General features: G+C 44.6%; 1 protein-coding gene across 1 annotated transcript in view; it reads left to right on the top strand.

The window, feature by feature from the left end:
• SPATA17 (spermatogenesis associated 17) overlaps positions 1–23,843 on the top strand; it is a 272,661-nt gene that overhangs the window by 208,851 nt on the left and 39,967 nt on the right. The window contains exon 8 of the mRNA XM_075337985.1: positions 14,666–14,814. Coding sequence (XP_075194100.1) covers positions 14,666–14,814 — 149 coding nt within the window. The remainder of the gene's footprint in view (positions 1–14,665; positions 14,815–23,843) is intronic.

Raw genomic sequence — 23,843 nt, 5'->3', positions numbered from 1 at the left:
GAACCTCATAGGCAGGTGTATCCAATCATGAGAAAAGGTATTTAAGGTGGCCACTTGCAAGTAGTTCTCCTATTTGAATCAATTATGAAGAGTTGCATCATGGGCTTCTCAAAACAACTCTCAAATGATCTGAAAACAAAGATTATTCAACATAGTTGTTCCGGGGAAGGTACAAAAATTTGTCTCAGAGATTTAAACTGTCAGTTTCCACTGTGAGGAACATAGTAAGGAAATGGAAGAACACAGGTACAGTTCTTGTTAAGCCCAGAAGTGGCAGGCCAAGAAATATATCAGAAAGGCAGAGAAGAAGAATGGTGAGAACAGTCAAGGACAATCCACAGACCACCTCCAAAGACCTGCAGCATCATCTTGCTGCAGATGGTGTCAATGTGCATCGGTCAACAATACAACGCACGTTGCACAAGGAGAAGCTGTATGGGAGAGTGATGCAAAAGAAGCCGTTTCTGCAAGCAAGCTACAAACAGAGTCGCCTGAAGTATGCAAAAGCACATTTGGACAAGCCAGTTACATTTTGGAAGAAGATCCTGTGGACTGATGAAACAAAGATTGAGTTGTTTGGTCATACAAAAAGACGTTATGCATGGAGGCAAAAAACACGGCATTCCAAGAAAAGCAAGCATTTGCAACACACAGTAAAATTTGGTGGAGGTTCCATCATGCTTTCGGGCTGTGTGGCCAATGCCGGCACCGGGAATCTTGTTAAAGTTGAGGGTCGCATGGATTCAACTCAGTATCAGCAGACTCTTGACAATAATGTGCAAGAATCAGTGACAAAGTTGAAGTTATGCAGGGAATGGATATTTCAGCAAAACAATGATCCAAAACACCGCTCCAAATCTACTCAGGCATTCATGCAGAGGAACAATTACAATGTTCTGGAATGGCCATCCCAGTCCCCAGACCTGAATATCATTGAACATCTGTGGGATGATTTGAAGCGGCTGTCCATGCTCGGCAACCATCAAACTTAACTGAACTGGAATTATTTTGTAAACAGGAATGGTCAAATCTACCTTCATCCAGGATCCAGGAACTCATTAAAAGCTACAGGAAGAGACTAGAGGCTGTGATTTTTGCAAAAGGAGGATCTACAAAATATTAATGTCACTTTTACGTTGAGGTGCCCATACTTTTGCACCTGTCAAACTTAGTTTAAATGCAGATTGCACATTTTCTGTTAGTACAATAAACCTCATTTCAATTCAGAAATATTACTGAGTCCATCAGTTATTAGATATATGAAACTGAAATAGCTGTTGCAAAAACCGAAATTGTTATAAAGAAAAAAGGTTAACATTAATAGGGGTGCCCAAACTTTTTCATATGACTGTATGCTCACTGCAACCCTAGATGAGGGGTGTACTTTGTAAAATGGCATCACTTGTGGGGGATCTCTGCTTTTCTGGCATGTCAGGGACCCTGCCAATGTGATATGGCAAACCCAAACCATTCTAACTAAATCTGAACTTCAATATGACGCTTCTTCCCTTCTGAGCTTTGCACTGTGCCTTTAAACTAGTTTTCGACTATATATGGGATATTAGTGAACACAGAAGAAATTGTGTAACAAATTGTTATGGTCCATTTTCCCCTTTTTGAAAATTAAACATTTGAGGCCAAAGCAACATTTTAGTGGAAAACAATTGTTATTTTTTTTATTTTTTTTTATTTTCAAAGCTCAATGTTATACAATTCCATGAATCACTTAAGGGTTAAATTTCCTCACTACACCCCAAGATGAATTCTTGGAGAGGTGCAGTTTCCAGTATAGGTTCACTTGTGAGGGTTTTCTGCTATTTTGACATATCAGGAAATCTTCAATGTGACATGACGTCCGCAATCTATTCCAGCCATAATGGTGCTCCTTCCGTTCCGAGCATTACCGAGTGCATAAACAGTAGTTTTCCATTACACATATAAGTTATAGGTGTTTTCAGGAGAAATTGCACAACAAATTGTAGGGTGCATTTTCTCCTGCTACCCTTGTGGAACATATTTTTTTTTCAACGATATAAAATTCTGTGAAACACCTGGGTGTTCAAGGTGCTCACTAAACATCTAAATAATTCCTTGAGAGGTAATTTCCAAAATAGGGTCACTTGTGGGGGTTTCCAATGTTTAGGCACATCAGGGGCTCTGTTGTGAATATGTTTTCTAGTTTGGGGCTACCTCTTGTGGTCAGTGCTGGCGGTGCAGTTGATTTCTGGAATGAAATCCACACACCTGTAGAGGATTGGCAATCAGGGTCAGATTGGGACTATAAAACTGAGTAGTTTTCTCTTGTTACTTGCCGGTGCTCAATAGTCTCCTGTTAAGGACATTCTGTAACCAGCCCTGCTCAGTACCAGAACTTCTCTCAGATAAGTGGTCTTTGTACCTCTGCTGTTTGTTTTCCACTTTCTTGTTGTTTTTTTTTCCCTGCTTTGATACTAATGCTTGATTCCTATTTTGTCTGTGTGGAGTTCTTGGTGGAATGGGATTATTCCCTGCTGGGAGTGTCTGTATACTTAGCTCCATGATTCTGCAATGTATTGTGTTTGTCATGCTTGGTATTAATTCAGTTCCTCATCTGTATTAGTGTTTTGGATCCCAGTAACATTTGAGTGCTGATACAGTGGGGGAGAGGTTGTGTGACCTTAGGATTTTTCCATATCAGAAGTGCTAGTATTTATTAGGGTTTTTTACGGTTGCAGACAGTGCTCTTTCCTATCCTTTCCTATAAAGATAGTTTGGGCCTCACCTTTACTGAATCTGTCTTTTCTAGCTTTGTATTGTGTTTTTCTATATCACCGTAGCCTTTACATGTGGGGGCTATTTATCTATCTTTGGGGACTGCTCCAAAGCAGATTAGCTTTCTTATATTTCTATCTGTGAGAATATTTAGTTCTCCGGCTGTGTCCAGATGACTAGTTCATCGTAGACTCGTCCCACGGCTACTTCTAGCTGTGTATCAGGATTAGGTCTGCAATCCGTTAAGGTTCCAGCCACTCTGTTACCATTTGGGATTCCGCATTTTTTTGATCCTCCTCGGTCCCTGAATCATAACAGTAGCACCAGCCTCACCTAGATTCCAGGGTACTCAAAAGAAGGGAAAAAAACAACAAGAAAGTGGAAAACAAACAGCAGAGGTACAAAGGCCACTTATCTGAGAGAAGTTCTGGTAATGAGCAGGGCTGGTTACAGAATGTCCTTAAGGCCTGAAACACACATCCGTGAAACACGTGCGTGTTTGGTCCGTTTTCGTGTATACTGGAGACACGGCCAAACGTGCACCAATGTTATTGTATGATAAAAGCTCCACGTGCGTTTTTGATGCATGTCCGTTTGTCCGTGTCCGTGATCCGTACCTGTGTGCGTTTTGCACGGCAGCATGTCCGTTTTCTGCACGCAACACGCAGCACGGACCCAATGAAAGTCAATGGGTCTGTGCGCACGTCCGAGTGACACGGACGCATCTCTGTTTGTTCCCTGTACGTTTTGTGCTTTTTTCATGTGATGTCGGTCTTTTTTCTTTTTCTGTTTCGTTCTCTCCCTCAGTCCGTCGGTCGGTCTCTATGTCTGTCGGTCGGTCTCTCTGTCTTATCTGTCCCTCTAGCTGTCTGTCGGTCAGTTCCCCCCCCCTCTCTCATACTTACCGTTCCCCGATCTCCGGCGCGGCGCTGCACGGCTGTTATAAAAACTTCGGCGGCTTTTACTATTTTGAAAAAGCCGGCCGCCCATTAATCAATCTCGTATTCCCTGCTTTACCCGCCCACCGGCGCCTGTGATTGGTTGCAGTCACACACGCCCACCACGCTGAGTGACAGCTGTCTCACTGCACCCAATCACAGCAGCCGGTGGGCGTGTCTATACTGTGCAGTGAAATAAATAAATAATTAAAAAAAACGGCGTGCAGTCCCCCCCCATTTTAATACCAGACAGATAAAGCCATACGGCTGAAGGCTGGTATTCTCAGGATGGGGAGCTCCACGTTATGGGGAGCCCCCCACCCTAACAATATCAGTCAGCAGCCGCCCAGAATTGCCGCATACATTATATGCGACATTTCTGGGGCTGTACCCGGCTCTTCCTGATTTGCCCTGGTGCGTTGGCAAATCGGGGTAATAAGGAGTTATTGGCAGCCCATAGCTGCCAATAAGTCCTAGATTAATCATGTCAGGCGTCTCCCCGAGAAACCTTCCATGATTAATCTGTAAATTACAGTAAATAAACACACACACACACCTGAAAAAATAATTTATTAGAAATAAAAAACACAAACAAATTCCCTCATTACCAATTTATTAACCCCGACAAAGCCCTCCATGTCCGGCGTAATCCACGGACCTCCAGCGTCGCATCCAGCTCTGCTGCATTCAGGTGACAGGAGCAGCAGAAGACACCGCCGCTCCTGTCAGCTCCACGCAGCTAATGAGGTGAGTAGCGCGATCAGCTGCTGTCAGTCAGGTAACTCGCGGCCACCGCTGGATCCAGCGGTGGCCGCAGGTAACCTCAGTGACAGCAGCTGATCGCGCTACTCATCTCATTTGCTGCGTGGAGGTGACAGGAGCGGCGGTGTATTCTGCTGGTCCTGTCACCTGCATGCAGCAGAGCTGGAAGCGACGCTGGAGGTCCGTGGATTACGCCGGACATGGAGGGCTTTGTCGGGGTTAATAAATTGGTAATGAGGGAATTTGTTTGTGTTTTTTATTTCTAATAAATTATTTTTTCAGGTGTGTGTGTGTGTTTATTTACTGTAATTTACAGATTAATCATGGAAGGTATCTCGGGGAGACGCCTGACATGATTAATCTAGGACTTATTGGCAGCTATGGGCTGCCAATAACTCCTTATTACCCCGATTTGCCAACGCACCAGGGCAAATTCGGGAAGAGCCGGGTACAGCCCCAGAACTGTCTCATATAATGTATGCGGCAATTCTGGGCGGCTGCTGACTGATATTGTTAGGGTGGGGGGCTCCCCATAACGTGGCGCTCCCCATCCTGAGAATACCAGCCTTCAGCCATATGGCTTTATCTGGCTGGTATTAAAATGGGGGGGGACCGCACGCTGTTTTTTTAAATTATTTATTTATTTATATCACTGCACAGTATAGACACGCCCACCTGCGGCTGTGATTGGGTGCAGTGAGACAGCTGTCACTCAGCGTGGTGGGCGTGTGTGACTGCAACCAATCACAGGCGCCGGTGGGCGGGTAAAGCAGGGAATACGAGATTGTTTAATGAGCGGCCGGCTTTTTCAAATTAGAAAAAGCCGCCGGAGCAGTGTGAATGCCGTGCAGCGCCGGTGATCGGAGATCGGTGAGTATGAGAGAGGGGGGGACACTTCAGTCACTCGGGGGATTAGCGAGGATTAGAAGGATTCACCGGTGACCGCTAATCAGTACACGGCACAAAGACAGAGCCGCGGCATGACAATGAAGTCGGGTGAAGTACACCCGAGTTCATTCTCATCCCGCTACTCTGTCTTCCGACATGTAGTAACGACATTTTGCATCACACACGTACATTTCACACGGACAACACACACACACGTCAGTTATTTCACTCACGCACACACGGACATTCCACACGCACATACGGCTAGCATACGGGATACACACGCAGGCCACATATACCATACCATAAAAACGGACCTAAAAAATGGAAAACGGACCCGAAAAACGGCCCGTTTTCGACGGACGTGGTTTTCACGGATGTGTGTTTCAGGCCTAACACACAGGAGACTATTGAGCACCGGCAAGTAACAAGAGAAAACTACTCAGTTATATAGTCCCAATCTGACCCGGATTGCCAGTTCTCTACAGGTGTGTGGATTTCATTCCACATATCAACTGCACTACCAGCACTGACCACAAAAGGGAGCCCCAAACTGGAAAACGTATTCACAACAGGGCTCTCTAATCCAATAGTGCTCCTTCCCTTTCGAGCCCTGCCATGCACTCAAACAGTAGTTTTCCACCACATATCAGGTATCCGCGTACTCAGGAGAAATTGCACAACAAATTGGGGCTAAAAGAACCATTTTTGTTGGAAAAATATGTTTTTATTTTCTTTGCTCAACATGATAAAACTCTGCAAAGCACCGGGGGGTCCAAGTTGCTCACCAAACATCTAGACAAGTTCCTTGAGGGTCTATTTTCTAAAATGGGGTCACTTGTGGGGGGTTTCCACTATTTAGGCACATCAGTGGCTCTGCAAACACGCCATGGTGTATACCAGCCACTGGTATATAGGTGTTCTCAGGAGAAATTGCACAATAAATTGTATGCTGTATTTTCTTTTTTTACTGTTGTGAAAATGTTAAAATTTGGTGCTAAAGTAACATTTATTGTGAAAAAAAAAATTATTTTTTTTCTTCCACCTTACTTTAAGGTTCCTGCGAATCACTTGAATGGTTAATAAACTTCTTCCATGTGGTTTTGAGCAGTGTGAAGGGTGCAGTTTTTAGAATGGTGTCACTTTTGGGTATTTTCTGTCATCTTGGCCTCTCAAAGTCACTTCAAATGTGATGTGGTCCCTAAAAAAATGGTTTTGTAAGTTTTGTTGGAAAAATGAGAAATGGCTGATGAACTTATTAAATTATGTTTAAAAAATAATGCTGATGTAAAGTAGACATGCGGGAAATGTTATTTAATATCTATTTTGTGTGACATAACTCTCTGATTTAGGGCACAAGAATTCAAAGTTTGAAAATTGCGACATTTTGGCCAAATTTCCGATATTTTCATAAATAAACGAAAAATGATCATCCTAAATTTACCACTAACAAAGTACAATGTGTCAAAACAATCTCAGAATCATTGGGATTTGTTTGAAATGTTCTAGAGTTATTACATCACCAGTTCCTACTCAAGAGTTAATACAAAGTGGAAATTAAAAGAAAAATGTATTTCTTCCTCCAAAACGTTGCTTAAGCCCCAATTTTTTCACTTTTACAAGGGCTAACATGATAATTTGGACTCCACAATTTGTTACCTAGTTTCTTCTGAGGGCGTTGATACCCCACATGTGGTTAGAAAACTGTTTGGACGGAAGAGAGGAAACAATTTTTGAATACAAATTTAGCTGAAATAGATTGCGGGCACCATGTCACATTCGCAGAACCCCTATGGTGCCTAAACAGTAGAGGCCCCCCACAAGTGACCTCAGTTTCGAAACCAGACACCTCAAAGATTTTATCTAGGGGTATAGTGAGCATTTTGAACACAGGTACTACACAGAATTTGACAACATTAGGTTGTCATATCGAAAATTTCTATTTTTTTTCTACCAAAACTTAACCCTAAATTTCTCTCTTTTGCAAGTGATACGATGAAAAAGTGGACCCCACAGTTTGTTACCCACTTTCTTATACCCCATACATGGTCAAAAAGTTCTGTTTGGACAAACAGCAGGGCTTGCAAGGGAAGGAGCAACATTTGAATTTTGGAACACAAATTTGGCTGAAATAGATTACATTGCGTTTGCAGGGCCTCTAAGGGTATGTGCGCACGTTGCTTTTTACCTGCTTTTTACCTGCTTTTTTGCTGCTTTTTCTTCTGCGCTGTTTAATGCCAAAATGGATGTGTTCTTCTATTCAAGCAAAGTCTATGGGAATTTGGGTTTCTTGTTCACACTATGTTGTTCAAAATGCTGCCTTTTTGAGGCAGAACTTTGGTCAAAAACTCAGCTTTTCAAAGAAGCAACATGTCAATTGTTTTTGCCATTTGGGTTTTGCACTGCAAAGCTGAGTTTTTGACCAAAGTTCTGCCACAAAAAGGCAGCATTTTGAACAACATAGTGTGAACAAGAAACCCAAATTCCCATAGACTTTGCTTGAATAGAAGAACACATCCATTTTGGCATTAAACAGCGCAGAAGAAAAAGCAGCAAAAAAGCAGGTAAAAAGCAACGTGCGCACATACCCTTAGGTGCTTAAATATCAGAAACCTCCACAAGTGACCACATTTTGGAAACAACACCCCTCAAGGATTTTATTCAAGGGTATAGTGAGCATTTTGAACCCACAGGTACTACAAAGAATTTGATAACATTAAGTTATCATACTGAAAATTATAATTTTTTCATGAAAATATTACTTTATCCCCAAATTTGTAATTTTCACAATGCAGAGAGTTTTAAAGATCGGCTCATTCCGAATGTGGCAATGCCAATTACGTGTACTTTTTTTTTTGTTTATTATTGTTTTAACACAAACGTTGCAGTCTTAGTGGCGAAACAGGTTTTTGGGATTTGTGTGCACTTTTTTTTGCATAGTTTAGTTTTACTTTTTTATATATTTTATTTAACTTTATTTCACTTAGTCCCACTGTGGGGATATAATTATTTTTTAGTTTGATCACTGGTCTTATGCATTGCAGGACTTGTGTACAACAGTACAGGAGACCTGTCATGGACTCACTGACTGTGCCTGTTAGACCCTGCTTGTTGCTGGGTCTAACAGGCCATCATACCCTAGGGACATCAAATGACCTCAGTGTACCATGGCAATGATTAGCACCCGCCATTACGATTGTGAAGGGGGGGTTGATCCTGCCAAAGAGGGTCTTTAACCCTCTTTTAACCAATTGGGTTCAGTTTCCCTTTCCACAATTACTCTTCGACCTGTTGAATCTAAATCTAACTGATAATTTAAAGCTAGTAGAACTTTTGATGAGGCTGCACAGGATTCTTAAAAAGGTAGTTCACCCCTTTTCATTACAGGCCACATCGATATTATGTTGAGAAACAAGGTTTCTCTCAAATACCTTATGTTGCCAATAGTGCATGTCAGTGGTGCTATTGTGGTTTTTCGCAGGGCCCCCGGGCTCCGTGACCTCTGGGATCCAGTGATGTCTCGTCATCTTCCTGTTGACCTGACATCACCGCAGCCAGCCCCAGTCATTGGGCTGTGGGTGGTGTTTCACCACTTAGTGGAACTTTATGGAAGATATGTGTATCATTTCATCTAGAGTTTTACCATTAGATCATCATATCATTTGCTTCTCCAGGATATGGTTTGAAAAATGCAATCTGCTTCATAGAATTCTGAAGGATTTGTCCACCGATCAGTTTGTGGCCCAAAGCTCAAGTTCAATTTGGTTTATGCAGCAGAACAATGATCGCAATTTCTTACGGCTCATTTTCTGAGGTGGATTCACGAAGCTGCAGGTCACCGGAAACACATGGACCCAGGGCATTGGCACAACAGGTTGGAAGGCACACGGAACAGCTTGTGATGGATGGAAAACAAACAAGGCAGGACACACTAGAAGACAAATAACTATCAGGGTACATGAACACAGAAGAGCAGATGAAGAAGAAAATGACAGGCATGAAACAGAACTTAGATGTAGGTTTTAGAAACTACAGCAGTCTGCAGCGGTGGTTGCATTGTGATGCAATCGTTGGCTAATTAGCCTTTCATAATGCTGTAGCAAATCATGGGTAAATCATTAGATGTAAGAAGCAGTAGATGCAACTAATAGAATCCACAGAAGATTGCTACTTGTCAACAGTCACTATTTACATTTTGTAATGCTTACAGCAAATGATGGGTTAGCCAGCAGGTCTCAGAAGCAAGATAAGCAAATTGTAGAATCCACAGCAGTTTGCAGCACAAAGAGAACAGAATCTAATAACAGTTTATGATGCCTACAACAAACAATGGATTAACCAACAGGGCTCAGAAGCAAGATAACAAATTTTAGAATCCACAGCAGTTTGCATTACAAAGAGAATAGAATCTAATAACAGTTTATGATGCTTACAACAAACAATGGTTTAACGAACAGGTCTCAGAAGCAGTTTGCAGCTAAAGGCCCCGTCACACTAAGCAACATCGCTAGCAACATCGCTGCTAACGAACAACTTTTGTGACGTTGCTAGTGATGTTGCGGTGTGTGACATCCAGCATCAACCTGGCCCCTGCTGTGAGGTCGTTGGTTGTTGCTGAATGTCCTGGGCCATTTTTTAGTTGTTGCTGTCCCGCTGTGAAGCACAGATCGCTGTGTGTGACAGCGAGACAGCAACAACTAAATGTGCAGGCAGCAGGAGCCGGCTTCTGCGGAGGCTGGTAACCACAGTAAACATCGGGTAACCAAGAAGCCCTGTCCTTGGTTACCCGATATTTACCTTTGTTACCAGCCTCCGCCGCTCTCACTGTCAGTGCCGGCTCCTGCTCTGTGCACATGTAGCTGCAGGACACATCGGGTTAATTAACCCGATGTGTGCTGTAGCTAGGAGAGCAGGGAGCCAGTGCTAAGCATTGTGCGCTGCTCCCTGCTCTGTGCACATTTAGCTGCAGTACACATCGGGTAATTAACCCGATGTGTGCTGTAACTAGGAGAGCAGGGAGCCAGCGCTCAGTGTGCGCTGCTCCCTGTTCTCTGCACGTGTAGCTCCGTGCGCTGGTAACCAAGGTAAATATCGGGTTGGTTACCCGATATTTACCTTAGTTACCAAGCGCAGCATCTTCCACGCGGCGCTGGGGGCTGGTCACTGGTTGCTGGTGAGCTCACCAGCAACTCGTGTAGCGACGCTCCAGCGATCACTGCCAGGTCAGGTTGCTGGTGGGATCGCTGGAGCGTCGCAGTGTGACATCTCACCAGCAACCTCCTAGCAACTTACCAGCGATCCCTATCGTTGTTGGGATCGCTGGTAAGTTGCTTAGTGTGACTGGACCTTAAGATGCAGCTGAAGGAACGGGGTAGTGGCTAGTCCAAGACACACGACAAGTGATCACAACACTACACTGACTGAATCCAAAGACACCTTAAATGTGTCTAAGGGGATTTTAAATGGCCTTGAATTATGATCAGAATTTTGAGCAGGCAATTAAAATTGCCAAGAACGACTTTTTAGCTAGTTGCCTACAAAATGTACAGCAGGCCAGGCATGGCTAGCACACTAGGCAACTTGTAGAGCCATGACATGGAGCATAGAGTAGAATGTCAGCCGTAAGACTAGAGAACAGAGCTCAACCAAGAAGCTGAGGCAGGTGCTTAACTAAAAAGTTGAGTGAGGGGTGAATACTTTTTCACTCTACTGTATATGGTAGTGAGACCCTGCGTTCAGTAATGCCCCATTTTCAATATACGCAACCTTTTTTGGATCAGCTCTGTGTGCCATGTAGTGCATCATTGGCTTTGGACATGTGATCCATCTGATCTATAATTCATGTTCAAGGCCAAACAGATTGTATTCGTGGCCATGTTTAGTCCACCGTTTAGAGACCACTACTGTTATTTGCACCCATATACAAGTGGTATCTGTTCATGATTGTAATGTATATCAGAAAATTGCAATATGATCTGACTCTTTAATGTTTTTCTTGCTTTTGGTGCTTGGTAAGATTTGGAATTTGGCTCATAATAAGTATTACCTATGAATACTTTACATCCACCCCCAACATTGACAGAACCACTTAAATGTCAAATTACATTTTACTACAAAAAAAATCTCCATTAAAGAACGTGAAATATAACAACCTTCCTGTCCATCTGCGGAAAGTGCTGGATGATACTTATTTGCCATTTGTGTTATTTACGGTCTATAACTTTTATGGTAACTGGTTCCTATTATTGGTTTCTATTAATGTAAAACATAAGTGAGCAGAAATGAGGCGTGAATCATCCCTTTTCTTCTTTGTCTTTACTTCTAGTCCATCTGTGACTGGTTACGGAGAAGCTATTAGAATATGTAGAAGTCAAGATGGGCCCCCGGCTTTGTTCGCGAAAGAGCCATGACGGCTCATGTAGGAAAGATCCTTTTTCATACAAATCCATATTAAATTCTGGCAGATCTGGCTAAGATGGAGAATTACAATCGGCCCTGAAGGGTTTCCAGTATTTTTAATAGCAAGATCATGGGTACATCATGGGTACATGTTGTAATTTTGTTACAGTCCCAATGCGCCCCCAGTCTACTCCATCTTTGGCTTCAAATGGGTTGAGCATTTTCACCATTTCACCATTTTCTGGCCAATGCCCAATTTTGATGCCAGCTAGCTATGTCATTCTTACCATTAGGCACCCTTCACACGTCTGTGAAAAACACTGACGTTTTGCACGGACCGTGTTGAGGGTCCATATGGCCATCCGTGTGCCGTGATTGTGGATAGCACTCCGGATAGCACAAGGAGAGAGTAGGAACTTTTTACTCACTTGACCCCTACGCTGTTGTCTCTGGCACTGCTGTCTCCATTGCTGCTGGTTCCAGGTCCGCGGTGCAGTGAATATTCATGAGCATAATGAGCGGGCCTGGAAGCAAGTGACAGCAGCGCCGAAGACAACAGCGCTAGAGACAGGTGGGTATGGAAAATCATTTTATTCGAAAAACACGTGATTTCTCCGGGACGTGTCACACTGACACGGGTCACATCAGTGTGTACTCAATGTGACATCAGTGCTGCCAGAGAAAAAAAGACTCTTCTCTGTGCGGAACATATGGACAAGCATGAACGGCACACGGACACACGTCCGTGAGAAAACACAAATGTGCACATAGAACCATTGATTTTAATGGTTCTGCATATGTCCTTGTCTCAGGTGCGTATGAAAACAGACGTCATACGTACCGGAATCACTGACGTGTGAAGGGGGCCTTATGGAATTTGTACATTCCTTCAGACCAAATGAGAGGAAAGGGGCTGGGATGTATGATAGAACACTTCTGCAGCTAAATCCATCTGGATAGAACATTGTCAACCCAGGAAAAGATCCAAAACTTTAACCGGTGCGGAGCCAGAGAGACTTTTATGGTTGTGTGTGACACAACCAGTGGTTCATATAAATCAGGCTTCCACAGGTTCATGGGTGTCGAGTCCACACACAAACATACGGTAGAAGGTGAAGAGGGGGAAAAAGAGGTTCCTATGCGCTGCCATGAAGAAGCCAAGACCAGGAGTCCAGTAAATGGGTTATTTCCCTATGCGTTTCGAGACAATCCAGTCTCTTCCTTAGGAGAAAACCATTATAAATACCAGGACGGCAACAAAACTAATTTGCACAGAGCTTTACATTCCATATTCAACATTAGAAAATTTTAGTAGATTCGAGGAGTCTTCCTGTTAAGGACCTCAAACTCTTAGGGGCACTTTGCACACTACGACATCACAGGTGCGATGTCGGTGGGGTCAAATTGAAAGCATTTTTGATACGATTAACGAGCGCAAAAGCGTCGTAATCGTATCATTGGTGTAGCGTCGGTCATTTCCATGAATTGGGAAAGACCGATGTTACGATGTTGTTCCTTGTTCCTGCGGCAGCACACATTGCTATGTGTGAAGCCGCAGGAGCGAGGAACATCTCCTACCTGCGTCCTGGCCGGCTATGCGGAAGGGAGGAGGTGGGCGGGATGTTTACGTCCAGCTCATCTCCGCCCCTCCGCTTCTATTGGCCGCCTGCCGTGTGACGTCGCTATGACGCCGCACGACCCGCCCCCTTAGGAAGGAGGCGGTTCGCCGGCCAGAGCGACGTCGCAGGGCAGGTGAGTGCATGTGAAGCTGCCGTAGCGATAATGTTCGCTACGGCAGCTATCACCAAGATATCGCATCTGCGACGGGGGCGGGGACTATCGCGCTCGGCATCGCAGCATTGGCTTGCGATGTCATACTGTGCAAAGTGCCCCTTAGAGCAAAGACCAGATACAAAGATTGTCTCTCCGGCCCTGCAGGACTCAGCAGTATGTAATGCCCTATTTGACTTGTTGGTAGGTTTTCACACACTTACATAGCTGATGATCTATGACCAGTGGATCTTTCTAACAAAAATTGAACTGTTTAAAGGTTACAGCTACTTTAAAGGGTACTTTACACGCTGCGATATCGGTATCGATATCGCTAGCGAGCGTACCCGCCCCCGTCGGTTGTGCGACACTGGCAAATCGCTGCCCGTGCCGCACAACCTCGCTTATATTCTTCACACGCACTTACCTGCCCTGCAACGTCGCTCAGGCCAGCGAACCGCCTTCTTTCTAAGGGGGCGGTTTGTGCGGCGTCACAGCGACGTCACACAGCAGCCGTCCAATAGAAGCGGAGGGGCGGAGATGAGCAGGACGTAACATCCCGCCCACCTCCTTCCTTCCGCATAGCCGGTGGACGGAGGTAAGGAGATCTTCATCGCCCCTGCGGTGTCACACACAGCGATGTGTGCTGCCGCAGGAACAACGAACAACATCGCTTAAAAGCAATTAACGATTTTTTGATTCAGGACGACCTCTCCGTGGCGAACGATTTTGACCACTTTTGCGATCGACTAGGGTCCCTCGCACGTGTCACGCTGCGATGTCGTTAACGTCGCCATATGTGCGTCACAAACACCGTGACCCCGACGATAATACGTTAACGATATCGTAGCGTGTAAAGCCCCCTTAAGAGTTAGATTTTAATTTTATAAGATTAATTTTTATGTCTTTTTTTTACCTTGAAGCATGAATTGAAAAACTCTAATATATAAATAAACGTTATATGACATTAGTGGATACTTTGATTAAAAACTATTATATGTATAATATCATTTAAAAGCCAATTTGTCAAAATTCCCGGTTTCCCTATTTTTAGTTTTTTCTTCCTTAGTTTTCCTAAGTTATTTTGACCAAGAATGTTTGATATAATCTGAACAGTACCATAAAACCAACTCCATTTTAATCTTACTTTCCTACAGGGCCCATTCCGTGCCCCATCGGAGGTACTCCGACAGCGTTACAAGCCTTTGGAGCCAACGCTAAGGGTAGCAACATCATTCAGTTCTCCGGAAGAGGCTCGAGAAGAGCTCAAGAGACAAGAATGGATGAAGGGTTTCCAGGAAAATAGGTAAAGGAAATTTCTGTGTTCCTTTTACGCAATCATATGTCCATACCACCTGATAATAAAGCTTCTATACACCATCTGCAGGCAATCACTCTGATAACTACATGCCCCCTATAGTGTCAGATTCATGCATCAAATAAGTTTGATCAGGTCATAATTACCGGATGCAAAAGATATCTTTAGATGTGTCTTCCTTTACATTTTCTCTAGGTTTGCCATATCCTGAGATGAACATATTCTTGAGCAAAACAGTTTTGCAATGCTCTTTTAGGAGACATTTATGCTATAGGTGTCTACATGTCGCCACCAATTAGTCGTGATGTAATTTTAGGGTGTCAAGGGATTTGTTACGTGTCACAGTAATACAGTGGATTTGAGTCCTGAGATATGGGACTCCTTGTGAAATTCAGGGAAAGGTAACAGTCGACTTAAGCATAAGAAGACATATAACAGGCTGCAGACTGCGCATGTGCAGCAGCGTGCAGGTTACAGGCAGCGTGCAGGTTACAGGCAGCGTGCAGGTTACAGGCAGCGTGCAGGTTACAGGCAGCGTGCAGGTTACAGGCAGCGTGCAGGTTACAGGCAGCGTGCAGGTTACAGCTCACTGTACGGAGGGGCAGAGATCATTGAAGGCAAGAAGCATACATTACATTGCTTACCCTGTACTGATCCTGAGTTACCGCCTGTATTATACTCCAGAGCTGCACTCACTATTCTGCTGGTGCAGTCACTGTGTACATACATTACATTGCTTACCCTGTACTGATCCTGAGTTACCGCCTGTATTATACTCCAGAGCTGCACTCACTATTCTGCTGGTGCAGTCACTGTGTACATACATTACATTGCTTACCCTGTACTGATCCTGAGTTACCGCCTGTATTATACTCCAGAGCTGCACTCACTATTCTGCTGGTGCAGTCACTGTGTACATACATTACATTACTGATCCTGAGTTACATCCTGTATTATACTCCAGAGCTGCACTCACTATTCTGCTGGTGGGATCACTGTGTACATGCATTACATTACTGATCCTAAGTTACATCCTGTATTATACTCCAGAGCTCCACTCACTATTCTGCTGGTGCAGTCACTCTGTACATATATTACATTACTGATCCTGAGTTACATCCTGTATTTTACTTCAGAGATGCACTCACTATTCTGCTGGTGCAGTCACTGTGTACATACATTACATTACTGATCCTGAGTTACCTCCTGTATTATACTCCAGAGCTGCACTCACTATTCTGCTGGTGCAGTCACTGTCTACATACATTACATTACTGATCCTGAGTTACCTCCTGTATTATACTCCAGAGCTGCACTCACTAGTCTACTGGTGCAGTCACTGTGTACATACATTACTGATCCTGAGTTACCTTCTGTATTATATTCCAGAGCTGCACTCACCATTCTGCTGGTAATTTGCTGCAACTTGCGGTTTTGCCCATTTGGTTCACTTTTGGTAATGGGGCATATTGGAACCTCATTATCACCGTCTTGAATGTTTATTCCGCACCTGAAGACGCTTCGCCTTTAATGTTTGAGTTTTCAGTCTTTGTAATTATCCGCATTGTACGGAACATTTCATAATCAAAAGAGGCTTTTTAAAGTCCTACTAATAAATTAGCTCACCCCATTAATACAGAATACTCCACTGCAAGCAGTAAAATGAGAGATAGTCAATGAGCAAATCATATTTTACAAATGAGCGCCCTGGGGCACGGTTAAAGATGATTACCCGCGTTTGATCCAGAATTCCTCTGTCTTTTGCAGCTAATTTCCACTGGATATTTACAAAGCTGCGCCTTCATTTTTTTTTTCTCAGCTTAATTTTTCTAATGATGCTATGTTTTTTTAATAACACTGGGGATGAAGATATTAAGACTTTGTATAATTAACAAGTTCTAACTTCTTCCGAGGTTCTTGACTTTCTCTTTTATTTATAAAACGAGGTCATTATAGTTTCATCTATTAAAACCGGAATGATCGTATTTCACTCCGCTACATATTAAGGATTGTGCTTCCGGTTAAATTGTAAAAAATTCAACATTTGGGTCCCAAGAAGCCAAAGCACCAGGGTATTTGTCTCATATTATCTCTCCCTATTTTAACCCCTTCCCATCATGGGCCATAAATGTACAGTGCTGGGAGCCAGAATTTTTTGCTCTTGTCCCCCAATCAGGAAGTAGTAGACCCCTTGGATTGCATTGGACATGGCTTGGCATAAACTGAGACGTGAGGAACACTGGGACCCCCTAATTTTTATCCTTTAAAACTTCTTCGTTTTTTTTTTTAACATTACTGGACTTGACCTCTAAATAGTTGTAGCTGACAGTGGAGTCTGTGATGTGAGACCAAGAAGAGAACCGAGAGGCATTGTCAAACAAGTTTAGGTCAAGGCTAGAAGAGTTCTGTCAATATGAGGTCAAGGTTGGAAGAGTTCTGTCAATATGAGGTCAAGGTTGGAAGAGTTGGGTCAATATGAGGTCAAGGTTGGAAGAGTTCTGTCAATATGAGGTCATGGTTGGAAGAGTTAGGTCAATATGAGGTCAAGGTTGGAAGAGTTCTGTCAATATGAGGTCAAGGTTGGAAGAGTTAGGTCAATATGAGGTCAAGGTTGGAAGAGTTTTGTCAATATGAGGTCATGGTTGGAAGAGTTAGGTCAATATAAGGTCAAGGTTGGAAGAGTTCTGTCAATATGAGGTCAAGGTTGGAAGAGTTAGGTCGATATGAGGTCAAGGTTGGAAGAGTTCTGTCAATATGAGGTCAAGGTTGGAAGAGTTCTGTCAATATGAGGTCAAGGTTGGAAGAGTTCTGTCAATATGAGGTCATGGTTGGAAGAGTTAGGTCAATATGAGGTCAAGGTTGGAAGAGTTCTGTCAATATGAGGTCAAGGTTGGAAGAGTGCTGTCAATATAAGGTCAAGATTGGAAGAGTTCTGTCAATATGGTGGTCAAGAAGAAAGATATAGCTGGTTAAGGTTCAAGTCAGGTCAGAAAATCGAGGACTTCTATGGAAACCACCTTGGCATGGTCAGGAAAGATGGAATTTTACTTATCAAGCAAGGAGCTTTGAGGAGGTTCATGATAATCCTTAATCCACTTGACTTTGTTTGACAAAGAAGTACACTGGTGAACCTTGAGATAGCCAGAGGAGGATGCTTATGGTTACTTGACCACAGTACAAGAGCCAAAAAAAGAGCGTGAAGGTATAAACTTCTGGCAAGCTAGAGACATGTGGTAGCGACTTCAATAATGGTGCACCACAAGAGGACGTTTCTTGATATTGACATCAACAATTCCATGACAACATCTGAGATTATAGAAAACTCCAATTTTAGGTATTATCCTTTTATGATGCCATGATACGGTTTCTTAAGAATGTGTGGAATCCTTTGCTCTTTAGGTATCGGCCTGAACAATAGTAATTGTCAGGGCAAAAGTTTTAAGGGACCATGATGGGCCTATCCAAGGCAGCATTGGAGATTATAGAAAACTCCAAAATTAAGCATTATCCTTTTATGGTGCCATGATACAGTTTCATAAAGTAGTGTTGCTTCTTTGCCCTTTAGCTATCGGCCCAAACAATAGTGATTGTCAGGGCTAAATGTTTTAAGGCACCGCGATGGGCCTATCCAAGGCAACATCTGAGATTATAGAAAACTCCAATCTTAGGTGTTATCCTTTTATGATGCCATGATACGGTTTCATAAAGAAGTGTTGCTGCTTTGCCCTTTAGGTATTGGCCTGAACAATAGTGATTGTAAGGGTTAAAATTTTTAAGGGACCACAAAGGGCCTATCCTAGGGCCTATTCAAGGCCTATTTGAATTAGGGAGAGAGAGAGAGAGAGCAAAAAAAAAAAAAAACAACCCGGATCTGGATCGTGCACCACGAATCCCAGGTACTGGACGGACTCGGATCGGGCACTCAAACCGTGCGGATCCGGATTTTGCGGATCCGGATCCGCTCAACACTATTCATGAACCATTTTTGCCACTTTAAAGAATTTGGAACAAAAAATGTCAATAAATACGAATAAACAAAGAAAAAAAAAGTGAGTTAACCCCCCCTACCCTCAAAATGATGAAACAGCTCTTAACAAAGTTGGAAAACATCTCAAAATTTTTAGATGCTGATTTAGCAAGACTGGCATAGCATGAGCAGTTTGCTGGCGTAGAAGGCACCAAATTAATTAAGAGGCGCGCACTACCTAATAAATTCAGTGCATCTTTACGTGGCATGCGCTGCCCCAGAAGTGCTAATCCAATTATGCACTAGAGTAGGATTTCTGCCATAGAAAATGTTGCCACATTTGTTCAATTAGACAGGAGTGCATGGTTTCTCTTCCTGTTCCACCCTTGCTCATGTGCTGCGGAGTTGCTTCAAACTAGCATGAAAATGCCAAAATCATAAAACCTTTTGCACAACTCCGCATTGCGCAAATATTTGGTGACTTTTCAAAGCTTCTATGGCAGTTTTTTGGTCCAAAAGATTTTATGAATGAGCCTTTTACGATGTGACTGCAGGATAGTAAGGGACAGGGGGCTCCAATACTGTCCATCATGCTAGGCGACTCTAGGATATCCCTGACTTCTTGAATACTCCTAAAGGTGGAGAGACATTAGTCCTGTATTTTACTGTTTTCCTGACCAGATCTAATCTGTTACCGACCCCTCCCGCCAGGGAAGGAAGAGTGTAATGAAAACACAGATTAAGAAAAAAGGGGAAAACCAGAACTCATACACACTGCAAACTCATAGGAATAAACAGCAGGAGACTAAGAAGAAAAGCAAGAGCAGTAAGTTAGCAGCAAAAAGGCAACAAGGGTTAACACCACAACCGCTCACAGCAATAAAGCACAACAACCACCAGTAAGTCAGGATCACATCACCTCTCCACACCAGTATAGGTAAGCTATAGCTGCCATCAGGGCCGCCACTAGGAATTTCAGGGCCCCATACTGTCAAAATTATGGGGCCCCCTTGAGACTCCCCCCCAGGCTCCACCCCAGCTCAGCCTCCACCCCACAAACCTTCCACAGTCCACCACTCTTGGAAAAAACTATATTTCCATAATACACGCTCTACACCGCCTCTTTCCATAATGCATCTTCTACACCGCCGCTCTCCATAATGCACCTTCTACACCGCTCCTCTACAGAACACCATAACACACCACCTACACAGCCTCTTTCCATAATACACGCTTTACACCTCCCTGCTCCATAATACATGCTCTACACTGCCTCTTTCCATAATACACTCTCTACATTGCCCCCCTCCGGTCACAGTCTGCTCCTCTCCTGTCACAGTCTGCCCCTCTCCTGTCACAGTCTGCCCCTCTCCTGTCACAGTCTGCCCCTCTCCTGTCACAGTCTAACCCTCTCCTGTCACAGTCTAACCCTCTCCTGTCACAGTCTGCCCCTCTCCTGTCACAGTCTGCCCCTCTCCTGTCACAGTCTGCACCCCCTCTTGTCACAGTCTGCACCCCCTCTTGTCACAGTCTGCCCCCCCTCTTGTCACAGTCTGCCCCTCCTCTTGTCACAGTCTGCACCCCCTCTTGTCACACTCTGCCCCTCCTCTTGTCACAGTCTGCACCCCCTCTTGTCACAGTCTACCCCTCCTCTTGTCACAGTCTGCCCCCCTCTTGTCACAGTCTACCCCTCCTCTTGTCACAGTCTGCACCCCCTCTTGTCACACTCTGCCCCTCCTCTTGTCACAGTCTGCACCCCCCATGTCCTTCTCTTCACTCAATACCGGTCATGTGCACTCATCTGCTACAGCTTCTCAAGTATCTTCTGGCTCCTCCCACATGGGGGTCACATGGGCATGATGTCATTGCAGGTCCTTCACGGGAGCAGATTAGAGCCTCCTGCCTCTGCAGCGCTCAGGTAATAAATCCCCTCTCCCCTCCCCCTTGAAAAAAAACACCAGATTTGCTAGATGACAAAAGTAAATGTGAGTTTAAAACAAAAACTGTTTTAAGATGGCCCTGGGAGGCAGCAGCTCGGGGCGACCATCACCCGCCCCCCGGTAGCTAAGCTACTGCTACACCCCCAGTATTAGTGACCAGTAACTCCCCCTCCTCCTCCTCATTGTCCCCTCTTCAGGTTTAGTCACCACTCACCTCTCCCTCCTCAGGCTCCTCCATACGGGCCCCCCACTGAGCTGCTTCTCATCTTGTGCGGGCCCTGGCTGCACCGATGCTTCTATCTGTGAAGGCCCCGGCTGTGCCACTTCTGTTCCTGACGGCCGGGACACACGCGCGTGCAGTACTGACGTCATCAGGGCGCGCCGCGGGTGCCACAGAAAGTGCCGGGCAGGGAACAGAGGAGAGATGCCTGCGTTCTGCTGCCTGCACTGACTGTGTGGAGCTGCAGGATCGCTCCCTGCCCCAGCACGCAGCGTGTGATGAGGGCGATCTGACCAGGGGCCTCCCCGGTACCTGGAGCTCTGGACAACGGGTCAGATTGCCCTCATCACTGACCAGCGAGCAAGGGCCCCAGCCGTGCTCAGAGAATAACCATCTCCCACTACGGGGCCACAAACGCAGCCCCCGGGAAGACTTTACACTGCCGTTTCAGGCAGCCTGACAGCGTACCCCTCACATTTGCGCCCGGGGCAGATGCATCGCCAGCCCCCCCTAGATACCAGGTATGCAGCTGCATACCCGGTATATCCAACACACGTGGCTAATTTGCATGCGATTCAAATTAGCCACGTGTATAGTGGCAAAAGCATCACTGCCGAGGTCCTCTGCTGCGGCTGTAACTGGGGGGGGGTAGTTCGGCGGTGAAAAGGGGTGGGGGCCCGGCTGGCCTGGGGCTTAATAAAGCTAAGTAATTGTCCCTGGCTCAGCCGGGCCCCCCCTCTTCACCGGGCCCCCTACACCAGTCTCAGTAGTAATGCCCTGATGGCGGCCCTGGCTGCCATTAATGGAGTAATCCAGCCACTATACACAAAAGAGGAGAGAACGTGACTAGTTGCCCTACAGCATGTGATCAAAGAGACTAACAAGCACCCCAGCAGAGATTAACTCTTGCTAGCCTGCCTAAGTCTGTGGGTCGACGCCCGAGTCTCCCTGCGCTGATCACAGACCTCCGAGAAGTTAGCAGGCAGAGTGCCAAAATCTGTAGATTCCACTGATCTTGACGCCATCATGGCGTCACCTGTAAAAATCACTTTATGACACAGGTTTCCAATAATGTGTTAATTTTTAAGATTTGGATATAAATCTTCTTATAGATGGAAGCTTTAAAGTAGCAGTTTGGGGCGCAAAAGCGTTAAGAAATAAAATATGGATAGTTTTGACTTGTAAAATTAAATAAAGAATATAGATGTAATTCTATATCATACGATTATGACTAAATTGCCATACTTGTATACAAAAGAATGCAGCAAACTTCAGTCGCTTTTTTTGCATTGACGTCTGGAAACCTTTGCACCGTAAATGCCTACGTCTACGTACCGCGATGCTATAAACAGGTTTTCCAGTAGACTGACGCCTTTGATTTCCTTTTGTGCCTGTTAATAATCAGATATGACACGCGTACATATTGTATTCCCATCGCCACACAGCGCAATTTCTCGTATGTTCTAAGGCAGATTTCTCCATTGCCCGCCATGGCTTTTCAGCCATAGGATCCCAAGAGATAGCAAATTTTCTTTCATGTCGGAGCATAAGAAAAATGTACTATTAAAATGCAATTCAGAAGTGATAAAAATTGTAAGTGCGGCAGCCGGCTCACAGCACCTCTTCTGTATACTCAGGGACATTGGGGCCACATTAATTTTTTCACTGATGTCCATCCCATGTGCAAATTAGCCTTGCAAGTAGTATAATCTGTCTTGTATGAGTGCTGTGGATCCCAGGAGGGTATACATGCTTCTGCACTGTTGTATAATTTAAAGCTAAATTAACTAGATTTAATTGCAGGATTTGTTAGGCTTTTATCAAACGTTCCTTAAAACAATGCGTTTAGTTTGAAGATTTTTTTTTTCTTATTTATCTTTCTATTATTTTGTAAAATACAGTAAAACAATTATATCACTTTTAACTGTCTGGGATCGTTTCCAACAGCAACACATCATTTGTTGTGTAATCCTTTCATTATAATCCTTTATGATGTGTTCCCTAAAAATTATTTGTTCACCTCGTTTGTATTTTCTCATAATTTTAGATTTAAGAGGACATTCTGTATTTTTCGTTTTATAAGACGCATTGGATTATAAGACCCACCCCAAATTTAAGGCCACTTTACACGCAGCGACATCGCTAGCGATGTCGCTGCCGATCGCACCCGCCCCCGTCGTTTGTGCGTCACGGGCAAATCGCTGCCCATGGCGCACAATATCGCTAGGACCCATCACACATACTTACCTTTTTAGCGACGTCGCTGTGATGCCGCACAAACCGCCCCCTTAGAAAAGAGTTCACCGTCCGGCGAACAGCCTCTTTTCTAAGGGGGTGGTTCGTGCGGCGTCACAGCGACGACACACGGCAGGCGTCCAATAGGGAAGAAAACGGCCGCATGGGAGTCACGCCCACCTCGTTGCCAGAGGACGCAGGTACGGTGTTGTTCGTCGTTCCTGGGGTGTCACATGTAGCGATGTGTGCTGCCTCAGGAACAATGAACAACCTGCGTCCGAAAGCAGCAACAATATTTGGGAAATGGACGACGTGTCAACAATCAACGATTTGGTGTGTATTTTGCATCGTTAGCGGTCGCTCGTACGTGCAACACGCAACAATGTCGCTAACGAGGCCGGATGTGCGTCACGAATTCTGTGACCCCCAACGACATCTCGTTAGCGATGTCGTTACGTGTAAAGCCCCCTTTTGAGAAAGAAAAAGGTAAAAAAAAAAGGGGTCCGTCTTATAATCCGGTGGGGTCTTACCAGAGGTGGGGGGGAGGCAGCGGTGGTGGAATGGAGTCACAGGAGTCAGGGATGGTGGAGGAGTAGGGTGATACGGTGGGCGATGCAGGGGGTGTCCCAGATTATCGCTGCAGTCGGTGGCGCTG

The sequence above is a fragment of the Anomaloglossus baeobatrachus genome, chromosome 3 (genome assembly GCF_048569485.1).
Source record: "Anomaloglossus baeobatrachus isolate aAnoBae1 chromosome 3, aAnoBae1.hap1, whole genome shotgun sequence".
Taxonomy (NCBI): domain Eukaryota; kingdom Metazoa; phylum Chordata; class Amphibia; order Anura; family Aromobatidae; genus Anomaloglossus; species Anomaloglossus baeobatrachus.
This window is presented reverse-complemented; position numbering and strand designations above follow the sequence as displayed.